Raw genomic sequence first — 24004 nt, forward strand, 5'->3', positions numbered from 1 at the left:
AACGGATGCCACCACCATGACTAAAAATAGGACCAGGTGGACAATGGAGAAATCTTTTAACACATTGTCCTGAAATAAATCTAATTCTAATTTCCAATTTAATGGTTAAAATGTTGACAGGTTCAGTTTCTTTCCTCAATGATCATGCTTAAACTATTGAGAAGTTATAATTTCTAATTTATATTTCCAATATACTCAGAGTTTTGCTTTGTTTTGTATGTTCACCATAACATTATGGTAGTGTGTTGCTTTTTTTTAAGTAAATTGACTGGTGCTTGTTTCATTTTTGACACCAATTTAGGTTTCTCGAATAACTGGAGTCATAGCCCTGACAGATATACAGCTTAAAACATTTAAAATAGGGAAAAAATATGCAGATGCTGGAAATCCAAAGCCACACACAAAATGCTGGAGGAACTCAGCAGGTCAGGCAGCATTTATGGAAAAGAGTAAACAGTTGACGTTTCAGAATCAGACCCTTATTCAGGGTGGAGGAGCACCCATTCCAGTTTTGATCCATGGCCTCTTCTTGTGTCAAGATGAGGCCATCCTCAGGGTGGAGGAGGAGCACTTTATATTCTGTCTAGGCGCCCTCCAACCTGGTGGTATGAATATCGATTTCTCTTTCCAATGAACAAAATTTCACCCCCCCATTCCCCACTCTGACCTTTCACTTCTTCTCACCTGCCTATTACTTCCCACTGGGTCCCCTCCTCCTTCTTGAACTTCAGCAATTTCCAGGGTGTCAAGATATCTGACGATCTAACCAGGTTCTGACATATCAAAGCAGCTATAAAGAAGGCAAGATAGTAGCTACATTTCATTAGGCGTTTGAAGAGATTTTGTTTGTCAATTAAGGCACTTGAAAACTTCTGTAGAGAATTCTGACAGGCTGAATCACTGTCTGGTATGGGGGTGGGGGGCTACTGCACAGGACCGAAAGAAGCTATAGAAAGTTGGAAAATTAGTCAACTCCATCTTGGGTACCAGCCTCTGTAGTATCCAAGACATCTTTAAGGAGCGGTGCCTCAGAAAGGTGATGTCCATTCTTAGGGACCCCCATCACCCAGGGCATGCCCTTGTTTCATTGTTAGCATTAGGTAGAAGCCTGAAGGCACGCACTCAGCGATTCAGGAACAACTTTTCTCCCTCTGCCATCTGATTCCTAAATGGTCAGCGAACCCATAAACATTACCAGCTTTCTTTTTTTTAAAATATATTATTTGTTTTTCCACTATTTTAATCTATTCAATATACATACTTAATGTAATTTACTTATTTATATGTTATCATTATTGCATTGAACTGCTGCTGCCAGATTAACAAATTACACGACACAAGCCAGTGATAATAAACCTGATTCTGATTCTCCTCTCCTATCAGATTCTTTCTTCTCCAGCTCTTGACACTTCCCACCCTCTTGGCTTCAATCACCTTCCAGCTAGCCTCTTTCCCCTCACCCCCACCTTCCCCTTCCCTCTCAGTCCTGATCAAGGGTCTTGGCCCAAAACGTTGACTGTTTACTCTTTTCAGTAGATGTTGCTTGACTGCTGAGTACCTCCAGCACTTTGTGTGTGCTGCCTAAAACATTTCATGAACTGTGGTTACAGAGGCGTAGTTTTTATAATTCCGGTAATTTAACGAGACTAAAATGAGATCAATTTATGAAAAATAAGTTAACTGTTTTAAATTGGAAGGATTTGGTCCACCAACATATGACACGACAATAAAACAACACAAAATAAAATTTTGCAGCTGGAAGTCTAATGAAGGATATTTGATCTGAAACATAAGCAATTTCTCTTTCCACTATCGCTGCCTAATTTAAAAATCTTAAAAAATCTTTTCAGCAGCAAATCCCAGCAACCTCAATGAGCATGCGCATAACTCCTGCAACAATTGGACGTACGCAGCATGGCGCGTGGCTACTTCTCTAGTTTCGCTTAAACATGGCGACGCCTCCGTCATCGAGCATGCGCATTGCATTGCACTTCGTGAGCGGCTGTTCTGGTTGCAAGTAGTATTCAAACATGGAGCAGAAAACTCCCGAAATAAATTACGAGAGGAAAAAGAAAATATAGTGTTGGCCGAGAATTGGTGTCAATCGACTGGAAAAACAAGAAAAGGTAATAAAAGAGGGGTCCGCCAAAGGGTTTTGTAGCTCGCTACCAGCCCTCTTGCCAGCTGTCAGGATGGCCGAGTGGTCTAAGGCGCCAGACTCAAGGACGTGGTTCCTTCCCAGTGCGGGGCGGGTGTTCTGGTCTCCGACTGGAGGCGTGGGTTCGAATCCCACTTCTGACACATCTTTTAATTTTAAATTCAGGCAGCGCTTCATTTTCTTTCCATCGTCACCTTGCCCATTAATTGTTCTCTATGTTGGTTTATTTTCTGTGGCAAGTGAAAAATATAACAGAAAAGGTAGACGTTAGAAGTCTGATACTAGAATAAAAACCCCTTCTGGAACGTCTCCATTACTATCACTGAGATCAACGTCTCCAGTGTTACTGAATGTTTAGTGATAATATCCCCAAAACAAATCTAGAACTACAGCGGGATTCTTCTTACGGGAGACAAAGAAATTTATTAGATGTTGTGTAAAAATACAAATGGCAAATAGGTTGAATAAAATGAAACGTTTCAAGATGGGCTACTTGCAAACGAATAGTGAAGAGTTGGTTGAAACTTGGAGTAAGCGCGGGGAAACAGTTGAACGTGGTGTTTCAATAACCTCCTACGTTGGAGATGTTACAAAAAGGGCACATGGAATGGGTGTTAATGTTCAAGAGTAGACTGAGAGTTAGTTAACATATCTAAAACAACAAAAAAAGGGAATAAACAGGCCCTTCAAGTGAACAAACTGACTTCAGCAACTTACAGGTATCAGTAATCATAAAGTCTGAATTATTACTATCTTGTATGAAGCGAAGTATATAGTTTTGTGGCAGCAGTACGGTGCAAAGACATAAAACTACTATAAAAGTATATTTTATACTATAAGTATAAAATAGGAAATAAACAAATAGTACATGGAAAGGAATGTTGAGGTGGTTTATGTGGGTTCAGGACTTCAGAAATCTGATTGCAGAGGGGAAGAAGCTATTTTTAATAACATAAGAAATAGGAGCAGAAGTAGGCCAACCGGCCCATTGAGCTTTGCCCTGCCATTCAATAAGATCATGGCTTATCTGTCCATAAACTCAGGTCCATCTATCTGCCTTTTCCCCAAAACCCTTAATTCCCTTACTATGCAACCATTTCTTAAATATGTTTATTTATGTAAATATGTAAAATATATTTCTTAAATTAAAACTCTATCTAACTGCTTAAATATATTTAGTGAAGAAGCCTCAACTGCTTCCCTGGGCAGAGAATTCGACAGATTCCCCACTCTCTGGGAAAAACAGTTTCTCCTCATCTCTGTCCTAAATCTTCTCCCCGGAATCTTGAGGCAATATCCCCTAGTTCTAGTCTCACCTACCAATGTAAACAACTTTCCTATTTCTAGCTTATCGATCCCTTTCAAAATTTTGTATGTTTCTATAAGATCCCTGCTCATTTTTCTGAATTCCAGAGAGTATAGTCTCAGGCGACTTAATCGCTCCTCATAGGTTAACCCCTTCATCCCTGGAATCAACCTGGTGAACCTCCTCAGCACTGCCTCCAAAGCCAGTATATCCTTCCTCAAGTATGGAGATCAGAACTGCACACAGTAATCCAGGTGCGGCCTCACCAGTACCCTGTATAGTTGCAGCGTGACCTCCCTGCTCTTGAATTCAATCCCTCTAGCAATGAAGGCCAACATTCAGTTTGCTTTCTTAATAACCCGTTGTACCTGCAAGCCAACTTTTTGCGATTCATGAACAAGCACTCCCAAGTCCCTCTGCACAACAGCATGCTGCAATCTTTCACCATTTAAATAATAATCTGCTCTTCTATTATTCCTTCCAAAGTGGATGATCTCGCATTTACCACCGTTGTATTCCATCTGCCAGACCTTGGCCCGCTCGCTTAACCTATCTATATCCCTCTGCAGACTCTCCACATCCTCTGTACAATTTGCTTTTCCACTCAGTTTAGTGTCATCAGCAAATGTTGCTATGCTACACTCAGTCTCTTCTTCCAAATCATCAATGTAAATGGTAAACAGCTGCGGACCCAGCACCGACACCTGCAGCACCCCACACACCACAGACTGCCAACCGGAGCAACACTCATTTATACCAGCTCTCTGCCTTCTAATGGTTAACCAATCCACTATCCATGCCAATACACTTCCTCCGACTCCATGCATCCATATCTTATTTATAAGTCTCTTGTGTGGCACCTTATTGAACGCCTTCTGGAAATCCAAGTATACGATATCCACCTGTTTCCCTCTATCCACTGCACTCATTATGTCCTCAAAGAACTCCAGTAAGTTTGTCAAACAGGACCTGCCTTTTCTGAATCCCTGCTGCATCTGTCTAATGGAACTGCTCCTTTCTAAATGTTTCGCTGTTTCTTCCTTAATGACAGCTTCAAGCATTTTCCCGACTACAGATGTTAAGCTAACTGGCCTATAGTTGCCCGTCTTTTGCCTACATCCTTTTTTAAAAAGTGGTGTGACATTTGCTGTCTTCCAATCTGCTGGGACCTGCCCAGAGTCTAGATTTTGATAAATGATTACCAACGTGTCTACTATAACCTCCGCCAATTCCGTCGGCACCCTGGGATGCATCCTATCAGGACCAGGGGACTTATCTACCTTCAGGCCCTCTAGTTTGCTCATCACTATCTCTTTAGTGACAGTGATTTTATCGAGGTCCTTACCTCCCATTTCATCCATAACATCCTTCATAGCATATTAGATGTGTCCTCCACCGTGAAGACCGACGCAAAACAGTCGTTCAATGCCTCAGCCATTTCCTTATCACCCAATATCAGTTTCTCCTTCTTGTCTTCCAAGGGACCTGCATTGACTTTAGCCACCCTCTTCTGTTTTATATATTTATAAAAACTTTTGCTATCTGTTTTTATATTTTGTGCTAATTTACTTTCATACTCTATCTTCCCTTTCCTTAATTCTTGTTTAGTTGTTCTCTGTTGCTTTTTAAAAATTTTTCCCAATCTTCCAGTTTCCCACTACTCTTTGCGACTTTGTAAATGAGCTTTTAATTTGATACTATCTTTTATTTCCTTAGTTATCTCTCTCCACACTTACTGTCCGTACTTTTGACTGGAAGATACTTCTGTTGAGCACTGTGAAAAATCTCTTTGAAAGTGTTCCACTGTTCTTCAGCTGTCCTACTAAATAGCCTGTGCTCCCAGTCCATATTAGCCAGCTCCTCCCTCATCCCCTTGTAATCTCCCTTGTTCAAGCATAATACACTAGTTTTAGATCTAACTATTTCATCCTCTATCTGAATGTGAAATTCAGTCATACTATCATCACTCTTTCCGAGAGGATCCCTGACTACAAGATCGTTAATCTTACCTGTCTCATTGCACAGGACTAGATCTAAGATAGTATTTTCCCTTGTAGGTTCGCTAACATGCTGCTCAAGAAAGCCATCACGGATGCATTCTATGAAGTCCTTCTCAGGACTTCGTTGACCAACCTGATTCACCCAATCTATGTGGAAGTTAAAATCCCCCATGACAACTGCTGTTCCATTCTTACAAGCCTCAGTTATTTCTTGGTTAATCGTATCTGCCACTGCAATATTTTTATTAGTTGGCCTATAGACAACACCCACCAGTGATTTTTTCCCTTGACTATTCTTAATACTATTTTTGAATCACTGAGTGTGGGTTTTCAGGCTAATGTACCTCCTCCCTGATGGTACTAAGGAGAAGAAGGTGTGACCCAGATGTTGAGGGTCCTTAATGGTTTATGCTGCCTTCTTGAGGCACCGCCTCGTGAAGAGGTCCTGGGTGGTAGGGTGCATTCTACCCGTGGTGTCGGCTGAGTCTACAATTCTCTGCAGCCTCTTGTGATCCTGTGCATTGGCGACTCCTTACCAGGCTGTGCAGTCCTGATGAAAGGTCTCAGTCCGAAATGTCGACTGTTTACTCTTTTTCATATATCCTGCCTGGCCTGCTGAGTTCCTCCTGTATCTTTTGTGTGTTGTCGTGATGCAACCAGTCAGGATGCTCTCCATGGTACATTGGTAGAAATTTTGGTAACTCAAACTCCTTACGAAGTAGAGCTGCTGGCATGCCTCCTTCGTGATTGCATCAATGTGTTGAGCCCAGGACAGATCCTGAGAGGTGTTAATGCCCAATTACTTAAAGCTGCTACCCTTGTTTCTATATATACTCCAGGTGTGGTCTCACCAAGGCCTTGTACAACTGCAGTAGTACCTCCCTGCTCCTGTACTCGAATCCTCTTGCTATAAATGCCAGCATACCATTCGCCTTTTTCACCGCCTGCTGTACCTGCATGCCCACTTTCAATGACTGGTGTATAATGACACCCAGGTCTCGTTGCACCTCCCCTTTTCCTAATCAGCCACGATTCAGATAATAATCTGTTTTCCTGTTTTTGCCACCAAAGTGGATAACTTCACATTTATCCACATTAAATTGCATCTGCCATGAATTTGCCCACTCACCTAACCTATCCAAGTCACCCTGCATCCTCTTAGCATCCTCCTCACAGCTAACATTGCCGCCCAGCTTCATGTCATCCGCAAACTTGGAGATGCTGCATTTAATTCCCTCATCCAAGTCATTAATATATATTGTAAACAACTGTGGTCTCAGCACTGAGCCTTGTGGTACCCCACTAGTCACCGCCTGCCATTCTGAAAAGGTCCCGTTTATTCCCACTCTTTGCTTCCTGTCTGCCAACCAATTCTCTATCCACATCAATACCTTACCCCCAATACTGTGTACTTTAAGTTTGCACACTAATCTCCTGTATGGGACCTGGTCAAAAGCCTTTTGAAAATTCAAATATACCACATCCACTGGTTCTCCCCTATCCACTCTACTAGTTACATCCTCAAAAAATTCTATGAGATTCGTCAGACATGATTTTCCTTTCACAAATCCATGCTGACTTTGTCCGATGATTTCACCGCTTTCCAAATGTGCTGTTATCACATCTTTGATAACTGACTCTAGCAGTCAATCTAGATCTTCAATCTCTTGCTCTGGCCGTGTGTGATATCCACCTGCTTCAAGCAGACCAGTGACCAAGAAGAGCGTGGTAACCTGCCTCAGTAACTGTCGCCCGGTGGCACTAACATCCATAGTGATGAAGTGTTTTGAGAGGCTGGTGTTGAAGCACATCAGCTCCTGACTGAGTGGTGACTTTGATCTGCTCCAATTTGCCTACTGAAGCAACAGGTCTGCAGCAGATCCCATTTCATTGACTCTTCACACAACCCTGGAACACCTGGACAGCAAAGATGCATGTATCAGGATGCTCTTTATTAACTACAGCTCAGCATTTAATACCATTATCCCCTCAAAACTAATCAGTAAACTGATCAGTAACCTGAGCTTTAATATCCCCTTGTGCAATTGGATCCTGGATTTCCTCACTTACAGATCCCAGTCAGTTTGGATTGGCAAAAACATCTCCATTATCTCTGTCAGTACAGGAGCACCATAGGGATGTGTACAGCCCTGTTCTATTCGTTTTACTCCTATGCCCACATGTCTAAGCACAGCTCCAGCACCATAAGCTTGCTGATGACCCCACTGTTCTGGGCCATATCAAGGGTGGTGATGAATCTGCATACAGAAGGGAGATTGAAAATTTGGCTGAATGTCAGTAAGACCAAGGAGCTGATTGTAGACTTCAGTAGAGGGAAACCAGAGGTCCATGAGCCAGTACTCATCGGAGGATCAGAGGTGGAGAGGGTTAGTAATTTTAAATTCCTGGGTGCCACTATCTCAGAGGACCTGTCCTGGACCCATTATATATATATAACATCTCTCAATAATTGCAAAGAAAGCACAACAGCCTCTACTTCTTCAAGAGTCTGCAGGGATTCAAAGTGGCAAGGAAGATTGAAGCACCAAGGTGAACGTGGAGGGTCAGTGATAGCTCGGTGCGAGACGGTCAGCAGCTGGATTGCCGGCATTAGTGCCCAGCTCTTTATGGGAGGACTGAATTCAGATGAAAATACATTTCCATATTCTGAGATTTATGTGATTATTGGACTGTACTCTATATTGGTTTCCTTCAGTTTTTTGGTGTTTTCTTTCTTGTGAGCAATTGGATGATCTGTTAATTTTTTGTGTGTAAGGGGATTTGGTGACTGTCACTGTTCTTTTCTGCAAGTGAGGGGTTCGGGGATTGTTATGTGTGGAAGATCGTTGATTATTTTTGTGACTGCTTTTTGCTGTTGGGGGTGTGGATTTTGTTTATTTTCTTCATGAAGGGGGAGGGTGCGGGAAGAGAGGAGTTAATATCTTTTCTTTCATCAACACCTACTCATCTTTCATCAATACCAAATGGTCTTTCTGTATTTAATGACTATCTAGAGTAGACAAGTATCAGAGTTGTATTATATATGTCTACTTTCACCATAAAATGAACCTTTGATTTGGCATGTCATCAAAAACCATGGCAAACCTCTATAGATGTGTGCTGACTGGCTGCATTATGGCCTGGTATGGGTACACAATTGCCTTTCGAGTGGAAAATCATACAAAAAGTAGTGGATTCAGCCCAGTACGTCATGGGTAAAGCCCTCCCAACCATTGAGCGCCTCTACATGAAACATTACTGTAGAAAAAATAGCATCAATCACCAAAGGTCCTCATCACCCAGGCCATGCTCTTTTCTCGCTGCTGCCTCGCACCACCAGATTTAAGAACAGTTACTACCCCTCAACCATCAGGCTTTTGAACTGAAGGGGATAACTGCAGTTGATCTATCTCTTGTGTTACCATAACTGATGGTCTCACTTCAAGGACTCTTACTTCATGCTCCCATTATTTATATTTGCATTTGCACAGTTTGTGTTCATTGATCCTGTTTACAGATACTGTTCAATAAATTTGCACTCTGAAAATAAATTTTATTTTGTACTTAAAGTTTGTAAAATAATTGTAGAGGTTTCAACAGTGTGGATCATGGAAGAATGTTTGCCTTGGCTGAGGAGTCAAAAACTCTATTATATATAAAAAAAAAATGTTAGGCCAGTAAACACTAAAGTGAGGAGAGATGGTCCTGGACTGAATGTTTGATTTCATTCAAGATTGAAATTGATTAATGTCTGAGTAATAGAAAAATCAAGGTCATTAGTGAAATGGCAGGAAAATGGTTTCTGATGTAGAAGTCAAGCACATATCATTAAAGGGGCTGAATGGCCTACATTTGTTCCTTTTTTCCTTTTACCAAAGCTTTTTAAGTGATCTAAGAATTAGGACTTATGATTACCCTTTAAAATGCCACTGATACTATTGAGATGATCATCAGTTTAGTAATGATATGTAAAATATTTTTACCATAAGTTTGCAAGTACATTGTAATATTTCCTTAAATACAACTTACATATTTGAAGGTTTTGCACATGAAATTATATGAACATCAATTATATTTACATTTACTAGGAATATTGTTCAATATTTCAGTGTGGGATGACTGCAAAAGGGAGTTCAAAAAAATAAAACAAAAACTTCAAATGTTGAAACAAAGAAATACATGTGCTAATTTTATTACAAAGTGTATACATTTGGTAAGTAGAATAGAAATATACATACAAATTCTTCAAAGTATGTCGATTTTACATATTAATTTTTCATTATCTCCACCATGGATATACCATCTTTAAATATTAGGGAGGTAATTTTATCATTTGTCAATATTACAGCTAAGCCTTATAAATTATAAAAATAAATTATCTCGACAGTTTGTCTCTATGGATAGATGCAAATAGTTTAAATATTCAACTAATTTTTAAAAGCAAGCTTTCCAAGTTAGCTAGTAAATGAAGCTATTTTGATTATTGCGGGATTATGTACAGTTCCTGTATGCTGAAGGCGTTGAATCTCCTGAGCGATGTGTCACTCTCAGATACTACACTCAGTCAGTTCTGAATATAGCAATTCTATAGGATACTGCTCTAAGAGGGCAGGAAAGAAACCCAAATAACTTTTTTTTCTTGGCCAGTGCTGACAAGTCTGCTGTACATTACCAGAATTTTGTTTTTAATATTTCCAGAAATGTTCTAGATTTAAGACATAAGAATATCAGGTGTCACAATAGTGGCAACTATTTGACCACAGACAAGTCCTTGTGAAGCCTTTTCAGATGGTAGTGCATGTGCTTCTAGTAAAGGTCATTAAATGGAAAGCCGGATCAAATTTCTTACCAAACTTTAAATACTGAAACCAACTGTAGTATTTTTTTTTCCTCCTTCACTGTTACAGTATAACACAGTGTAGGATGGAGCCTGAAACCTCTATTTGATTAATAATTACATGTGGCAAAGTTGGTTCACCTTTAGGTCAGTGGGTCTGAAGTTTATAGGCTCAGGCTACATTTCAGCAACCTGAGCAACCATATCAAGGCTGAAATTTGGGACAGGCTTGGGGAGGGATGCTGTCTTTGGGAAAGAATTTCATGGGACTGTGCAAAGAACAAGTTTCTCTCCTGTTAGCAGCCTTGATGAAATTGCTTGACAATTTTTCTGTCACAAGAGATAATTCACTGTTTCCAAATGGTTTGGGATATAATAAAATCTTCATTAAATCCTTCAGTTGATGGGAAAGTTAATTGTATACCCTTCTTTGGCCCGGGTAAAAAGCAGATACAGGCCAATATGCAGTCAACAGTAGTGCTTCTGATTTTGTCCAATTAACCTTATAACCTGAGAATCTAGAGTAAGACTTTATAATGTTAAAAAGACATGGCACCGACTGACTAGGGTCCAACACACATAATAAAATATCATCTGCATAAAGCATCAGTTTGTGAACCTGTCCTCCCACAGATATCCTTATAAAGTTGTCATTCTGTCTGATAGCTGCTGCCAGGGGCTCCAAAGCTAGACAGAACAACATTGGAGAAAGTGGGGAACCCTGTTGGTACCCCTTCTGAGAGAGAAGTAAGGTGAAATGTAATCACTAGTTTGAATCGCTGCTTCAGGATTATTATATAACAATCTAATCCATTTTAAAAAGATGGGTCTAAATCCAAAAAATTGAAGTCTAAAATCTATAAAAAAACACACACACACAAATACTCTTCTATTTTCCTATTGCCAGTTAACTTTTTTTCGTACTTTCCATCGACATGCATTTTCCCTTTACTCAGAACACCTTTAATGATTGATTGCCCTCTGGAAATGATCTTCAACAATAGATTGTAGAGGCCTTTTTTTGGAGAGGGATCTCATCCAGTTACAATATTATTCCTCTATCACTTCATAATAGTATTCTAATGAACATAACTAATTAGGGAAATTCAATATCCTAACTTAGGAATGGTTTGATCCATGGGTTGGAAAAGGAATTTTAAAAAACTAAAACCTTAGTTCTGAATTCTTCTCCTCATGTTGCCATCTTGTCAATTTGTGACACCAAAGATGGAACTTTCCAGCATTGAGATTCAGTTAGTAGAAGGAAAAATAGAAGGTTTGATGCGGTTCTAAAAATTAAGCTGAGATGTTTGTTCTGACACTGACAAAACCACTCCAGAGATGGTGATCAGTAAATACTTGCCACTCAGTTATGGACATGAGAATGGAAGCAATAAGAAAAGTTAAAAGATATAAACTACTGGTTAATATATCCAAACAAGTAAGCTCTTCAATTTTTAAAAAAGCATCTGGAATAAATTTGGAACTAACATGAAATAGTTGTGCAGTTGTTCAGCACCATGAAAATACAATTTTAGTAAAATTTTTAAATACTTCCAAATTATTAAATTTGATTGGAGTTGTACAAACTCTTCACTGAAGAGTGAAGTAGAAATGTCGTGTCTGACTTGGCAGAATCAACATGGTCTACAGGAAAAATGGCGTGCCAGAACAGCCTTAAATTTCACAGTTTAGACCTGTCTTCACAAAAATATTGATTTCTTTTTAGGATTTTAAAGGACTTACCGAAGGCCTCAAAACTGAGGGGAGACCTTTTAGAATGGAGGGAAGGAAGAATTTTTTTAGCCATAGAGTAGTGCATCTGCGGAATGCTCTGCCACAGACTGCAGTGGAGGCAAAGTCTGTGGGTATTTTTAAGATGGAAGTTGATTGTTTTCTGATTGGTCAGGGCATCAAAGAATATGGGAGAAGGCAGGTGTATGGGGTTGAGTGGGATCTGGGATCAGCCATGATGGAATGATGGAGCAGACTCGATGGGCTGAATGATCTTACAGTTTAAGAACTCAACAAACAAAAATTCTGATGTGCTTTTTACCGTTTTATCTACCAGAGTCCTGGCAATTTACTGGAGGAAGGCGGGGTAGAGGGGTGGGGGCAGGAAGAATGTGCTGTTATACTTCAATGGATACATATTTTAAAGTGCCAAGGCAGTAATGTTCCAGAACAAATTATCTGGCTGTTGGACAACTCATTCAATATTTGTATACTGGAGGGCTAACACCTATAGCTGGTTACTATGGAAATCGTAAATTAGCTGGATTATGTTAAATCACAGAACAGTATATCACTCTACTTTGATACTGAGAGTATGGGATAAGTATATTTTAATCATTGTAATTATTAAAAGTTATGTTGTTTCAAATTTATGCAAGATATACATTGTCTTTTGGGTAGGAAATATTTCATTTTAGTTCATACTTGGCTCTATTCAGTTTGAATGTTTTGGATGAAATAGAAAACAACTAATTCAGAAGTTCTTTTACATCAGTGACTTCTTTCTGTCATAATGTCAAAAGTGGATGTCCACTGGCAACCGCAAAACGTCCAATTCTAATCACGAGTCTTCAGTTAATGAAGCAGCCCACACCTGCATGCAGCAACCCATGGAAAACATTCAGGCAAGTAATTTCCATGCCACATCGATGCCAAGCAATGGACATGTACATACAACACTTTTACTGAAATGCTATGACATTACCATTGTTCAATGCCTCACTATCAATATACCATAGCCTAGAAACTTCACTGGAGCAGCCCACAGATACTTGGTGGCAATATGGTAAAGCAGAAGATGGGCTCTCACAATAGATGGCTCACCTATCTTCTTGAAATCTTTACATCCTCTGCAAAGCACATCAGAAATGAAATGGAACAGTCTCTGCTTGGATAATTGCAAGTCCAACACTCAAGATGCTTAGCATCACTGAGGCAACTTTGCTCACCTGAATGGCAGCCCAGCCACTACCTCTACTTCCATCATCACTATCAGATCATATTGCAGCATGCACAGTTTACAGAATGCACTGCAGTTACTTATCTGGCCAACAGCATTTCTTACACCCACAGTAAGAGGAACAAGGACAACAAGTGTAGGAAAACACCACCATCTACAAAGTTTCTTCAAGTCATGCATCATGCTGACTTGGAAATATATCACCAGCTCCACGCTTGTTTTGGGTCTAAATCCTTGATCTCACCAGAGTTCACTCTTGGTTTATGAAGCTGATTCACCATAAACATTCTTATTCTGACTTCTTCCCCTTTCCAATCCTGATGAAGGATCTCAGCCTAAAATGTCAAATTTCTGCAGAATTTCTTGTACTTATGTGGGCACGTGGCTAAGTGGTTAAGGCACTGGACTAGTGACATGAAGGTCATGAGTTCGAGCCCCAGCTGGGGCAACGTGTGTTGTGTCCTTGAGCAAGCTTGAATGTCAGTTAAGATGTACTTCAGATGTTCCCAATTGTCTTGTTAACCTAAAATAACGTGATTACGGAACAGATACTCAAACTGTTCACAGGTTGGTCTAGTATTTCTCAATGTCAAACAAGGAAGTTTGACAGTATTATTTATTTATTTATTTATTTTTAAAACACACTTTTCTCTCTTCGTATTATCTACAGTGGCCTTTTCCTTCTACTTTTCTAATGACCTGACTGCAAACAGGAACACATCCATAGGTTGAATTATTGGAATATACCAACTGTACCCATTTGCAAAAATGGGAAAGAGTACTCAGGTACCCAGTTAAATTGAAATAAATCTACATCTTATATACAGCACACTTACTGCAGCTTCTACAAGTTACATGTTTCTTTAAAATTTGCTTTAGCCAATGTTTGTCTAATCTACATCTTCCACCCAATGAAGTCTGGCAGAAAATAACTTTATCTGTCTTCTTGAAATGGCTCCATAAACTAAATCATCAAAATACACAAAAATAATATTCCATTATACAAGTAGTAATTAAACAATTATTTATATTTCAGTTTCCTTTTTTTCCTAATGAAGCAAACTAGTCAAGATTAATTTGGGAAACTAAAATGAATTCAAGCCTCCCCTCCCCCCCCCCCAGCATATTTGTGTTTAGCATAATGAGCAGTGAAAACAGTACTTTTCATGTGAAATGTTAATACTAATGTAATAGGACCATCTCTTGAATGTGCTGCCAATACTTACTACAATGATTGCAATTGAGAACAGTTTAATCACATTGTGAAAAAAGTGGAGAAGAATTCCAGAAAGTTTTGAATATGGTCAGGATCCTTCAAAACCCTTCATTGTATGCGTGATTAATCAACCTAATAGTGAGTGTAAGAGCCATGTGGAAAGCAAGTTTTGATTAATAAGCTTTTTGCCGGGATCCCTCCAGCACACAAGGCCACTTGAAATACATCTAGGACCTTTGAACGTAATAAGTCAATGTAAGCTGGAAGACATCTGTCTAGAAATCCACCCATGATTAATCCCAATAAATGCACTATTCGTGGTTTCCTCCTTCTATTTGATTGAAGTCAGTGGAATACATTTCAGAGGTAGAGTAAAATACACTGATGTTACACTTTGCACTATTGTCAGTGGATGAATTTTTAGGCAATAACACTTTAGAGTAACTTTCAGTTTTGATATAATGGCATGGTGGATCAGCAATCCACAAAAGCTTGGTGAAAATTAGAGATGGTCAATAATATGCAGCAGGCAGTAGTTAACTACCTATGTTAAAGGTAAACATTTTTTGGACATTTTAAGACACTAAATATGAATACTTGCTATTTAATTGATGTATATATTACATGTAAAAATGATTAATTTCTCAGCATCAATCCGGCTAAAATATCTATCGCCAATCATTTATTGATGACAGTTGTATTTGTAGATATCAGGAGTCAAAACTCAGTGAACTTTTCCTGAACCTTGTTATTATTTCACGTCAACAACAGGAATTCTGCAGATGCTGGAAATTCAAGCAACATACATCAAAGTTGCTGGTGAACGCAGCAGGCCAGGCAGCATCTATAGGAAGAGGTGCAGTCGACGTTTCAGGCCGAGACTTGTCCTGACGAAGGGTCTCGGCCTGAAACGTCGACTGCACCTCTTCCTATAGATGCTGCCTGGCCTGCTGCGTTCACCAGCAACTTTGATGTATGTTGCTATTATTTCACGTCACTAGTTATGCCAGAATTGTTAAAAATGATTTTAAGTGAGGTGGACAAAGCTGATTGACAGATTACCCTTGTACTTATTTCTTGGTCTTAAGACTGGAAATTATTTAAACTAATCAGCACATAAGCCAAGAGTTAGGCATTTCACAGTATTTTTGTTTCATTATATGAAGATGACTCACCAGGTGTTTTACAAACAAAAACACAGCACCCAAGAATTGAAAGAAATATCCCTTGTAAGGATTTATCAACGCATAGTTTTTACACAGTAAACATTTTTATAGCTTGATAGCTTGTTTTGTTTAGAGGTATGTATGGTTTTCATTTTCAGATATAGCAGTTACATTTTTTTAAAAAAATATAAACCATTTTGTCCTAAAAAGTTCAAATATTATTTACTATCTACAAAGTATTTGCAATTAAATTGGAAGATTAAATATTTTATAATACTTAATGTTTAATCAACTTAGAATAGCAATTTCATGAATTTAGTAAATGGAAAAAAAATCTTACTTTCCATTCTCTCATCCCTCCATTTCTAAACTTAACTACTTTGTAAGGAGTCTCTCTTTGATTTAACTCAAAAAATGTTGAAAAGTAGTAAGGTCCTGTAACTGGACTATTCCCATAAGCTACATTATGAATGAATACTTCAATCATGGAATAATCATGCAAAATTAAATAACTAAATAATTATGAATCTAAAGGACAGATATACAGGTATAACATTTTCGTATGCCAAATGTTCACTGAACTTTCAAATGGTTTATTATAAAAACAATGTATCACAAATTGGAAATGAAAATCATACATAGTAGCTCTAATCCCAGTAAATAGTCTTTTATCATAGCCCAAATCCTTTTGTTGTGGGTAAAAATAGTTTTCACTCAACATTTTGGTAAGATGGAATCAAATATGTTGATACTGAACAGGATACAGAGGTACATGCAGATAATCAGTTAATATTTTCAGTTCCTGCATATACAAGCTCAGATGATTTGTTGCAAAGAACATTATTTCGTTGGTATAAAATGACCCTGTACAGAGCTTTGACAGACTCTGAGGCTAAAAGTTGATAAAACTTCACTGCTCATGAAAACACAAATATGTCTGATGTAACAAACAACATGACATACTGCATTTTATAGCTAACATTCACTTGTCTTTTCATGCAGAATAAATTGGTCAAGTTCAGTTGGTATCTCATTGTCATCCACTCCTTCTACGCTCTTTGTGTTCTCAGTTTCACTCTGCACTGATTCACTATCGCGGTGACCTTCCTCGCTGTGCCTGATGCCATAGCCAAAGTAGATTGCAAATCCTTTGAACAGAAAAGAATGAATAATTAAATAGAGGAAAAAGTGAAATTATGGGTTATGGCTTTCAAGATGTTGGAATGTGGTCTACATTCCAATTTCCTTGAGAACAAAAGTTTAGTGAATCTCTGACATATGAAGATGCCACATATGGGGAAAAAGGTTTAGGGATAAGCTCTTTGGTCCAGCAAACTGTTGTCTGACAGGTTTTGAATAGTACAGATTTACACTAATTTAGCCAAGATCTAAACTTAATTAATATCTGTAGGTCTACCATTGCAACTTTTGTCACCTCAGTCAACAGTTACAGGACTGTTCTCAAAACCATTTCTGACACAGGGAGTGCCAATACAGAACAAGCCACCTGCTTGGAGTATGATCATCGGGTGGAGCGGGGTGGGAGGTGTGGCTTGACACCACTCAGGTCTGAAGTGGCTGGACTGGAGAGTTTCACCTGTATTTGTACAACTACCCTATTCTCTGAGCAAAAGTTGGACAAGATGGGCTGGTGACAAAGGCAGAAGCTACCACGGAACCACGGGACAGTTTGTGCCGCTTTAGACTTGCATAACAGTTGGGGACGTGACCAAGTCCACAGTCAGACAGAGGATTGGATGATACCCAATGTTGCTCCACTGTTTAAGAAAGACTCTAAACATAAACCAGGAAATTATAGGCCAGTAAGTCTGACATCAGTTGTGAGAAAGTTATTGGAAGCTATACTAAGGGACTAGATACAAGTGGTTTGATTAAGGATAGTCAACATGCCTTCGTGTGTGGCAGTTCATGTCTAACCAACCTTAGAGTTTTACAAGGAAGTTACCAGGAAAGTGGATGAAGGCAAGGCAGTGAACGTTTCTACATGGATTTTAGCAAGGCATACGACAAGGTCCACATAGGAGGGTGGTTAAGAATGTTTAGTTGCTTGGCATTCAATGAGGTAGTAAATTGGATTAGACATTAGGTTTGTCGGAGAAGCCAGTGAGAGGTAGTAGATTGTTGCCCCTCTGACTGGAGCTTGTGACTAGTGGTGTATCGCAGGGATCAGTGTTGGGTCCATTGTTATTTGTCAGCTATATCAATGATCTGGATGATAATGTGGTTAACTGGATCAGCAAATTTGTGGATGACACCTAGATTGAAAGTAGTGTCACAGGTAGACAGGGTCGTAAAGCAGGCTTTAGACATATTGTCCTTAATAAATCAAAGTATTGAGTACAGAAGGTGGGATGTTCTGTTGAAATTGTACAAGACATTGGTGACGCTTAATTTAGAGTATTGTGTCCAGTTTTGGTTACATAACTACAGGAAAGATGTAAATAAAATTGAAAGAGTACAGAGAAAATTTATAAGAATGTTACTGTGTTATAAGGAAAGATTTAATGAGTTAGGACTTCATTCCTTTGAATGAAAGGATATTTGATGGAGGTATACAAAATTATGAGGGGTATAGGGTTAATGCAAACAGGCTTTCCCCATTGAGGTTGGGTGGGACTACAACAAGAAGTCATGGGTTAAGGGCGAGTGAAAAGTTTAAGCAGATCATGAGGGGAAACTCCTTTATTCAGAGGGTCGTGAGAGTATGGAATGACCTGCCAGCACAAGTAGTGCACGAGCTCAATTTAAATGTTTAAGCGAAGTTTGGATAGGTACATGGATGGTAGGGATATGAAGGTCTATGGTCCTGGTATAGGTCAATGGGAGTAGGCAGTTTAAATGGTTATGGCATACAGTAAATGGGCCAAAGGGCCCATTTCTGAGTTGTACGTCTGTGACTCACTAAAGCCTCCTTGCAAGGATCACTTTAGCATAGTGAGCGTACAGTGCCTGCAGTATGGGGCTTGGGGGGAATGAGAAAGATGAGCATTTGGTAGTCGTGATTTCTTCTATTACAAATATTAACTCACATTTCGCTCAAAGCTTGATTAGTCATTAAGGGACTAAGAGAATCTGATCTACAGGTATCAGTAAGGAACATCAATAGGTGTGCTCTCCAGCTGAAGGCTGAGCTGCAGTCATTCACACCATTTTTTTTTTGATGTGCAATTATAATTGTTCAGTGGCTGTGCTTCCCTTACAGAGACTGTCTGAGCCGTTGCCTTTGTGGCTCCACAGGTTATCAGACAGATTTTCCCCACCTTAGAACAGTTCAATTTGTCACCTTGTCTTGACTTTGATACACATCAAATGGTTTAAGCAATGGCAGGGTAATATACACAAAAAAGGCTGACGGATTTCACAATCTCAAGCAGCATTTATGGAGAGCAATAAAAGGTTGACATTTCAGACCAAGACCCTTCACCTTGTTCCCCTGCTCGCTGCGGAGCTGTTTATGCAGAGGGTGCAGAAATAGAAGGGCATCACAGTAGGAAATCGGTGGCATAGACTGACTGCAGGATGCAGGTGGGGAGAGGGCCAGCTCAAGATCTCCCGGCACCAGAGTTGGTTCTGTAGCGCAGCAGGGACCACTGATTTGGTGCTGGTGCCCCATTGCTTTGCAGGTCCGTATTTTCCCACCATCCATCAAATAATTTCCCTGAATGTCTCCCACTGACCCTGCTCAGGGACCGATGCATCTTCAAGTGGCAGATTTCCATTAGCTTTGCTGCCTCCCTTCAGGCTGATAAAATTGCTCTCCCTGTCCTTCTCGATAACACAAGCAAGCCTTTACTTAAGCCTATGCCCTCCGCCTTTGGGCTCCCGAGCCTGTGGAAAAGACTGTGCGTGACCTACCAAAGAAACAGCAATTTATAAAAGCCTGGATTGCCAGATTTTCAGCACATGCTGTTTTTCAATTTTCGCTTTTCACCATTTTGGTTTGGAATCGGTTTTGGTGATGGAGGATTTGGGTCACTCACAAGAGGCATTGCAAAGACAAATTTTGAATGTTAATGCCTGCTTGTGCGTTTGCAGGGGTTTGGGAGTGGGCGCTATGAAATGAAACTGGTATTAGTTACAGTCTTTGTGAAACAGGAAATAGTTGAAGGGAAAGGAGGCTGCTCATCAGGACCATTACTACCATCAGGAAGGAGGTACAGGACTCTAATATCTTAGGAACAGCTTCACCTGTGCCAACAAATTTCTGTATGGAACATGAACCCATTAACACACCTCATTTGCATTATTTTAACTTACAGTATTATAAGTCGAGTTGGAATTCTGCCACAAAACAACATGTCAGTGATAATAAAACACGAATCCAATTTCTGATTACCCCATTTTAGTGTCTCTTCTAGTTTTCGCCTCTCTTTGCAACATCTTTCCTTCACCAACATTTTGTTCGTCTTATTTTGCAGCTGAAAGACGACAAGTTACACTAATAATGAGGTGGTTAATGAGGAAATTTAACACCCTGCAGTTCCCATTTCCAATACCCATTCCTATTTCAATCCGCCCATTTTTGTGTTTTTTTTTAAATTACTGACTCAATGTTGCATTGTTCCCTCAATCCTCCATCCACTCCGCCAAAGACCCCTCCACCCAAAATCAATTTTCATCTTCATCCTGTCACTTCCATTCTTAATCTCAAAGTTTAACTTAATTTTAAAATTATTCCACGGGGACAAGCATTTTTCATCAAATACAAATGAGATAATAAATTGTCCTAAATATAAAGATTCTATTAAAATTGAATGCTTATATCCTCCAGAATCTTAAAATATCACAAATACCAGCTAACTGAACAATGTTTATAACCAAAAATTAAGTACATTTTACTGCTCAAACTGTACATTTGAAATTCACAATGCATTCTTGTTTCTCTGCGCTGTTTATGTAAATTGGCTTATTACTGCCACATAGACCAAGGTACAGTGAAAAACGTTTTGTATGCCATCCATTGCAGAGAAAGTGCACTGCAGACAGGCAAGGGGTGGTGGCTGACAGGGTAGAAAATGGCAAATGCAACCAGACGCACCAGATTGTAAAACAGTCTGCCAAGCTTGTGAAGTGTAACTTGTGACATGTACTAAAAATTTGAAGAGATAAATAGAAAGATACAGATATGAAAACTAATACCAAAGATACCTACCGAAAATCATCCAAATAGAAAATCGGATCCAAGTGCCCCCACTCAATTGCATCATTAAGTAGATATTGACAAAGATGCTGAGAATAGGCAAGTATGGCAAGAGTGGCACCTAAAACATAAATATACGATTAAGGTAAATAAATTATCAAGTATACAATGGTCTTGCAATCCTACGCTTAATTTTCCCATAGATGGCAATTCACAGAAAGATCTGTAGGGATTATGCAGTATCAGTGATATGGTTGTGCAGATTCTACAATTAGAAATTCAGTCAACGTTGTAAAGAAAGGAACAGAGGCAGACAACCCCTCCCTCCACTGTCAGTATTGATTCCTGTGACATCCCACTAGACACACCCTGTCAGTGAGAAAATTTCATTCCTACTTTCTCCTGCCTGTCAAGCTGTCCACAATGCATGCCTATGCAGCAACCCAACCTCACGTGTTTTAATCTTGCACATTAGCCTCTTATATAGGACCTTAAAGTCTAAACATAGCACATCAGCTGGATCTCATTTTTTTTTAAATACTAATGACCTCAAAGAAAAACTCCAGTTGGATTCATTAGCATGAGCTATTTAAAAAAATATATATAATATACAAACTTATACAGATTTTGTCCAATCTGCGATCACATCTTTAATTGCAAATTCTGCATGTTTCCCACTGGTGCCATTAGACTCACTGGTGTGGATTTTGCCTTGCATTCCAAGTTAGTAATGTAAACCGAGTATTAGAACTGATTGCTGGAGCACTTCACTGGTTACATCCTTCCAGCAAAAAAAGTTATTTATTTCATATTTGCTTTAAATGTGACAGCCATTTTGAATCCATGTTTATAAACTTCCTCCAATACCTTGGGCTCTCAGTTTGTGCCCCAGCCTTTTATATGACGCCATGTCAAATGGCTTTTGGATACCTAAATACACTACATATGCAGGGTCCCCTCTATCAACCCTCCCTGTCATGTGCTCAAAGAATTCATGTGAATTTGACAAACATGATTTCTAACTTTGAAGTAAATTTATTATGAAAGTACATATAATGTCACTGTATACAATCCAGAGATTCATTTTCTTGCAGGCATACTCAAATCTAACAATCATAATAAAATCAGTGGAAGACTACAACTAGTGTACACAAAATAACAAACTGAAAGTACAAGAAAAATAGAATAAGTAAATAAACAATAACTATCAAGAACATGAGATAAAGAGTCCTTGAAAGTGAGTCCCTAGGTTGTGGGAACAGTTCAGTGATGGGGCAAGTGAAGTTGAATGAAGTTATCCCCTCTGGTTCAGAAGCCTGATGGGTGAGGAGTAATAACTGTTCCTGAATCTGGTGGTGAGAGTCCTGAGGCTCCTGTAACAACTTCCTGATGGCAGTAGAGAGAACAAAACATGACCTGGGTGATGGGGGACCTTGATGGATACTGCTTTCCTGTAACAGCACTCCTTGCCGATGTGCTCAATGGTGGGGAAGGGGTTTACCTGTGATGGACTGGGCCATATTCACTACTTTTTGTACTATTTTCTAATCAAGGGCATTGCTAATTTTTTTTTATATATACCAGGCAGTGTTGCAGCCAGGCCATACTTCCCACCACACAGCTATGCAAGTTAGTCACAGTTATAGACATCATGCCAAATCTTCATAAACTCCTAAGAAAGTAGAAGTGTGCAATGCTTTCTTTGCAATTGCACTTATGTGCTGGGCTCAGCACGGACCCTCTGAAATAATAATACTGAGGAATTTGAAGTTGCTGACCCTCTCCACTTCTGATCCCTTGATAAGGACCGGCCCCTTGGTCTTGCCGACATTGAATGAGGGGTTGTTGTTATGGCACCACTCAGCCACCTTTTAAATCTCCCTCCTGCACGCTGATTTGTCACCACCTTTGATTTGCCCAATGACAGTGATGTCGTCAGCACACTTAAATATGGCACTGAAGCTGTTTAGCTAGTGAAATTACTTTTACAAGTCCATATTGGCTATATTTGATTATTGACTCCAGCATTTTACCAACAATAAAAATTAAACTGCCCGAGAGCTGTTTGCCTTTAACATTCCTCCATTTTGAATAAGGGAACCTCATTACTGTCTTCCACTCAGAATATAGAAACTTTAAAAAAAAAAATCAGCCTATGGATCAACTTTCTTTAAAGCCCTTGGCTTCAGGCCATCAATTCCTGGCAATTTGACTGCCTTTAATCTCATGAGTTTCTCAATGTCAATCCCTTGTGATTGAAATTTTTGTAAGGTTCCCGAATGTCTGCTGAAATAAGCCTGTCTGTTATTTTGGGTACATTTGAAGTATCCTCCACAGTGAAGGTTGATACAAAAAATGGTTTAACTTATCTGCAATATCTTTGATTCTTGTTATTAATTCACCAGCTTTGTTCTCTGAAGGTCCCACACTTACTTCAGCAACCTTCTTCCTATTTACAAATCCACATTAACTCTAACAACAGGAATTCTGCAGATGCTGGAAATTCAAGCAACATACATCAAAGTTGCTGGTGAATGCAGCAGGCCAAGCAGCATCTATAGGAAGAGGTGCAGTCGACGTTTCAGGCCGAGACCCTTCGTCAGGACTAACTGAAGGAAGAGTGAGTAAGGGATTTGAAAGTTGGAGGGGGAGGGGGAGATCCAAAATGATAGGAGAAGACAGGAGGGGGAGGGATAGAGCCGAGAGCTGGACAGGTGATAGGCAAAAGGGATATGAGAGGATCATGGGACAGGAGGTCCGGGAAGAAAGACAAGGGGGGGGGGACCCAGAGGATGGGCAAGGGGTATATTCAGAGGGACAGAGGGAGAAAAAGGAGAGTGAGAGAAAGAATGTGTGCATAAAAATGAGTAACAGATGGGGTACGAGGGGGAGGTGGGGCCTTAGCGCAAGTTAGAGAAGTCGATGTTCATGCCATCAGGTTGGAGGCTACCCAGACGGCATATAAAGTGTTGTTCCTCCAACCTGAGTGTGGCTTCATCTCCACAATAGAGGAGGCCGTGGACAGACATGTCAGAATGGGAATGGGATGTGGAATTAAAATGTGTGGCCACTGGGAGATCCTGCTTTCTCTGGCGGACAGAGCGTAGATGTTCAGCAAAGCGGTCTCCCAGTCTGCGTCGGGTCTCACCAATATATAAAAGGCCACATCGGGAGCACCGGACGCAG

The 24004-nt window shown here is 39.7% G+C and overlaps 1 protein-coding gene and 1 non-coding gene across 5 annotated transcripts in view; one reads left to right on the forward strand and one right to left on the reverse strand.

The window, feature by feature from the left end:
* Nucleotides 1-2186: 2186 nt before the first annotated feature.
* trnal-caa (transfer RNA leucine (anticodon CAA)) lies at nt 2187-2301 on the forward strand. Its single transcript has 2 exons — nt 2187-2224; nt 2256-2301. It is a non-coding gene; the product is annotated as a tRNA-Leu (tRNA).
* A 13138-nt stretch (nt 2302-15439) lies between these two features.
* Nucleotides 15440-24004, reverse strand: part of slc7a2 (solute carrier family 7 member 2) — a 147487-nt gene continuing 138922 nt past the window's right edge. For all 4 annotated transcript variants that reach the window (XM_063043044.1, XM_063043045.1, XM_063043042.1 and 1 more), the window contains 2 exons: nt 20831-20939; nt 15440-16805 (listed from right to left, as the gene is read on the reverse strand). In XM_063043044.1, the coding sequence (XP_062899114.1) occupies nt 16633-16805; nt 20831-20939 (282 nt within the window). In that variant the 3' untranslated portion in view covers nt 15440-16632. The remainder of the gene's footprint in view (nt 16806-20830; nt 20940-24004) is intronic.

The sequence above is a fragment of the Mobula hypostoma genome, chromosome 3, assembly GCF_963921235.1.
Source record: "Mobula hypostoma chromosome 3, sMobHyp1.1, whole genome shotgun sequence".
NCBI classification, from domain to species: domain Eukaryota; kingdom Metazoa; phylum Chordata; class Chondrichthyes; order Myliobatiformes; family Myliobatidae; genus Mobula; species Mobula hypostoma.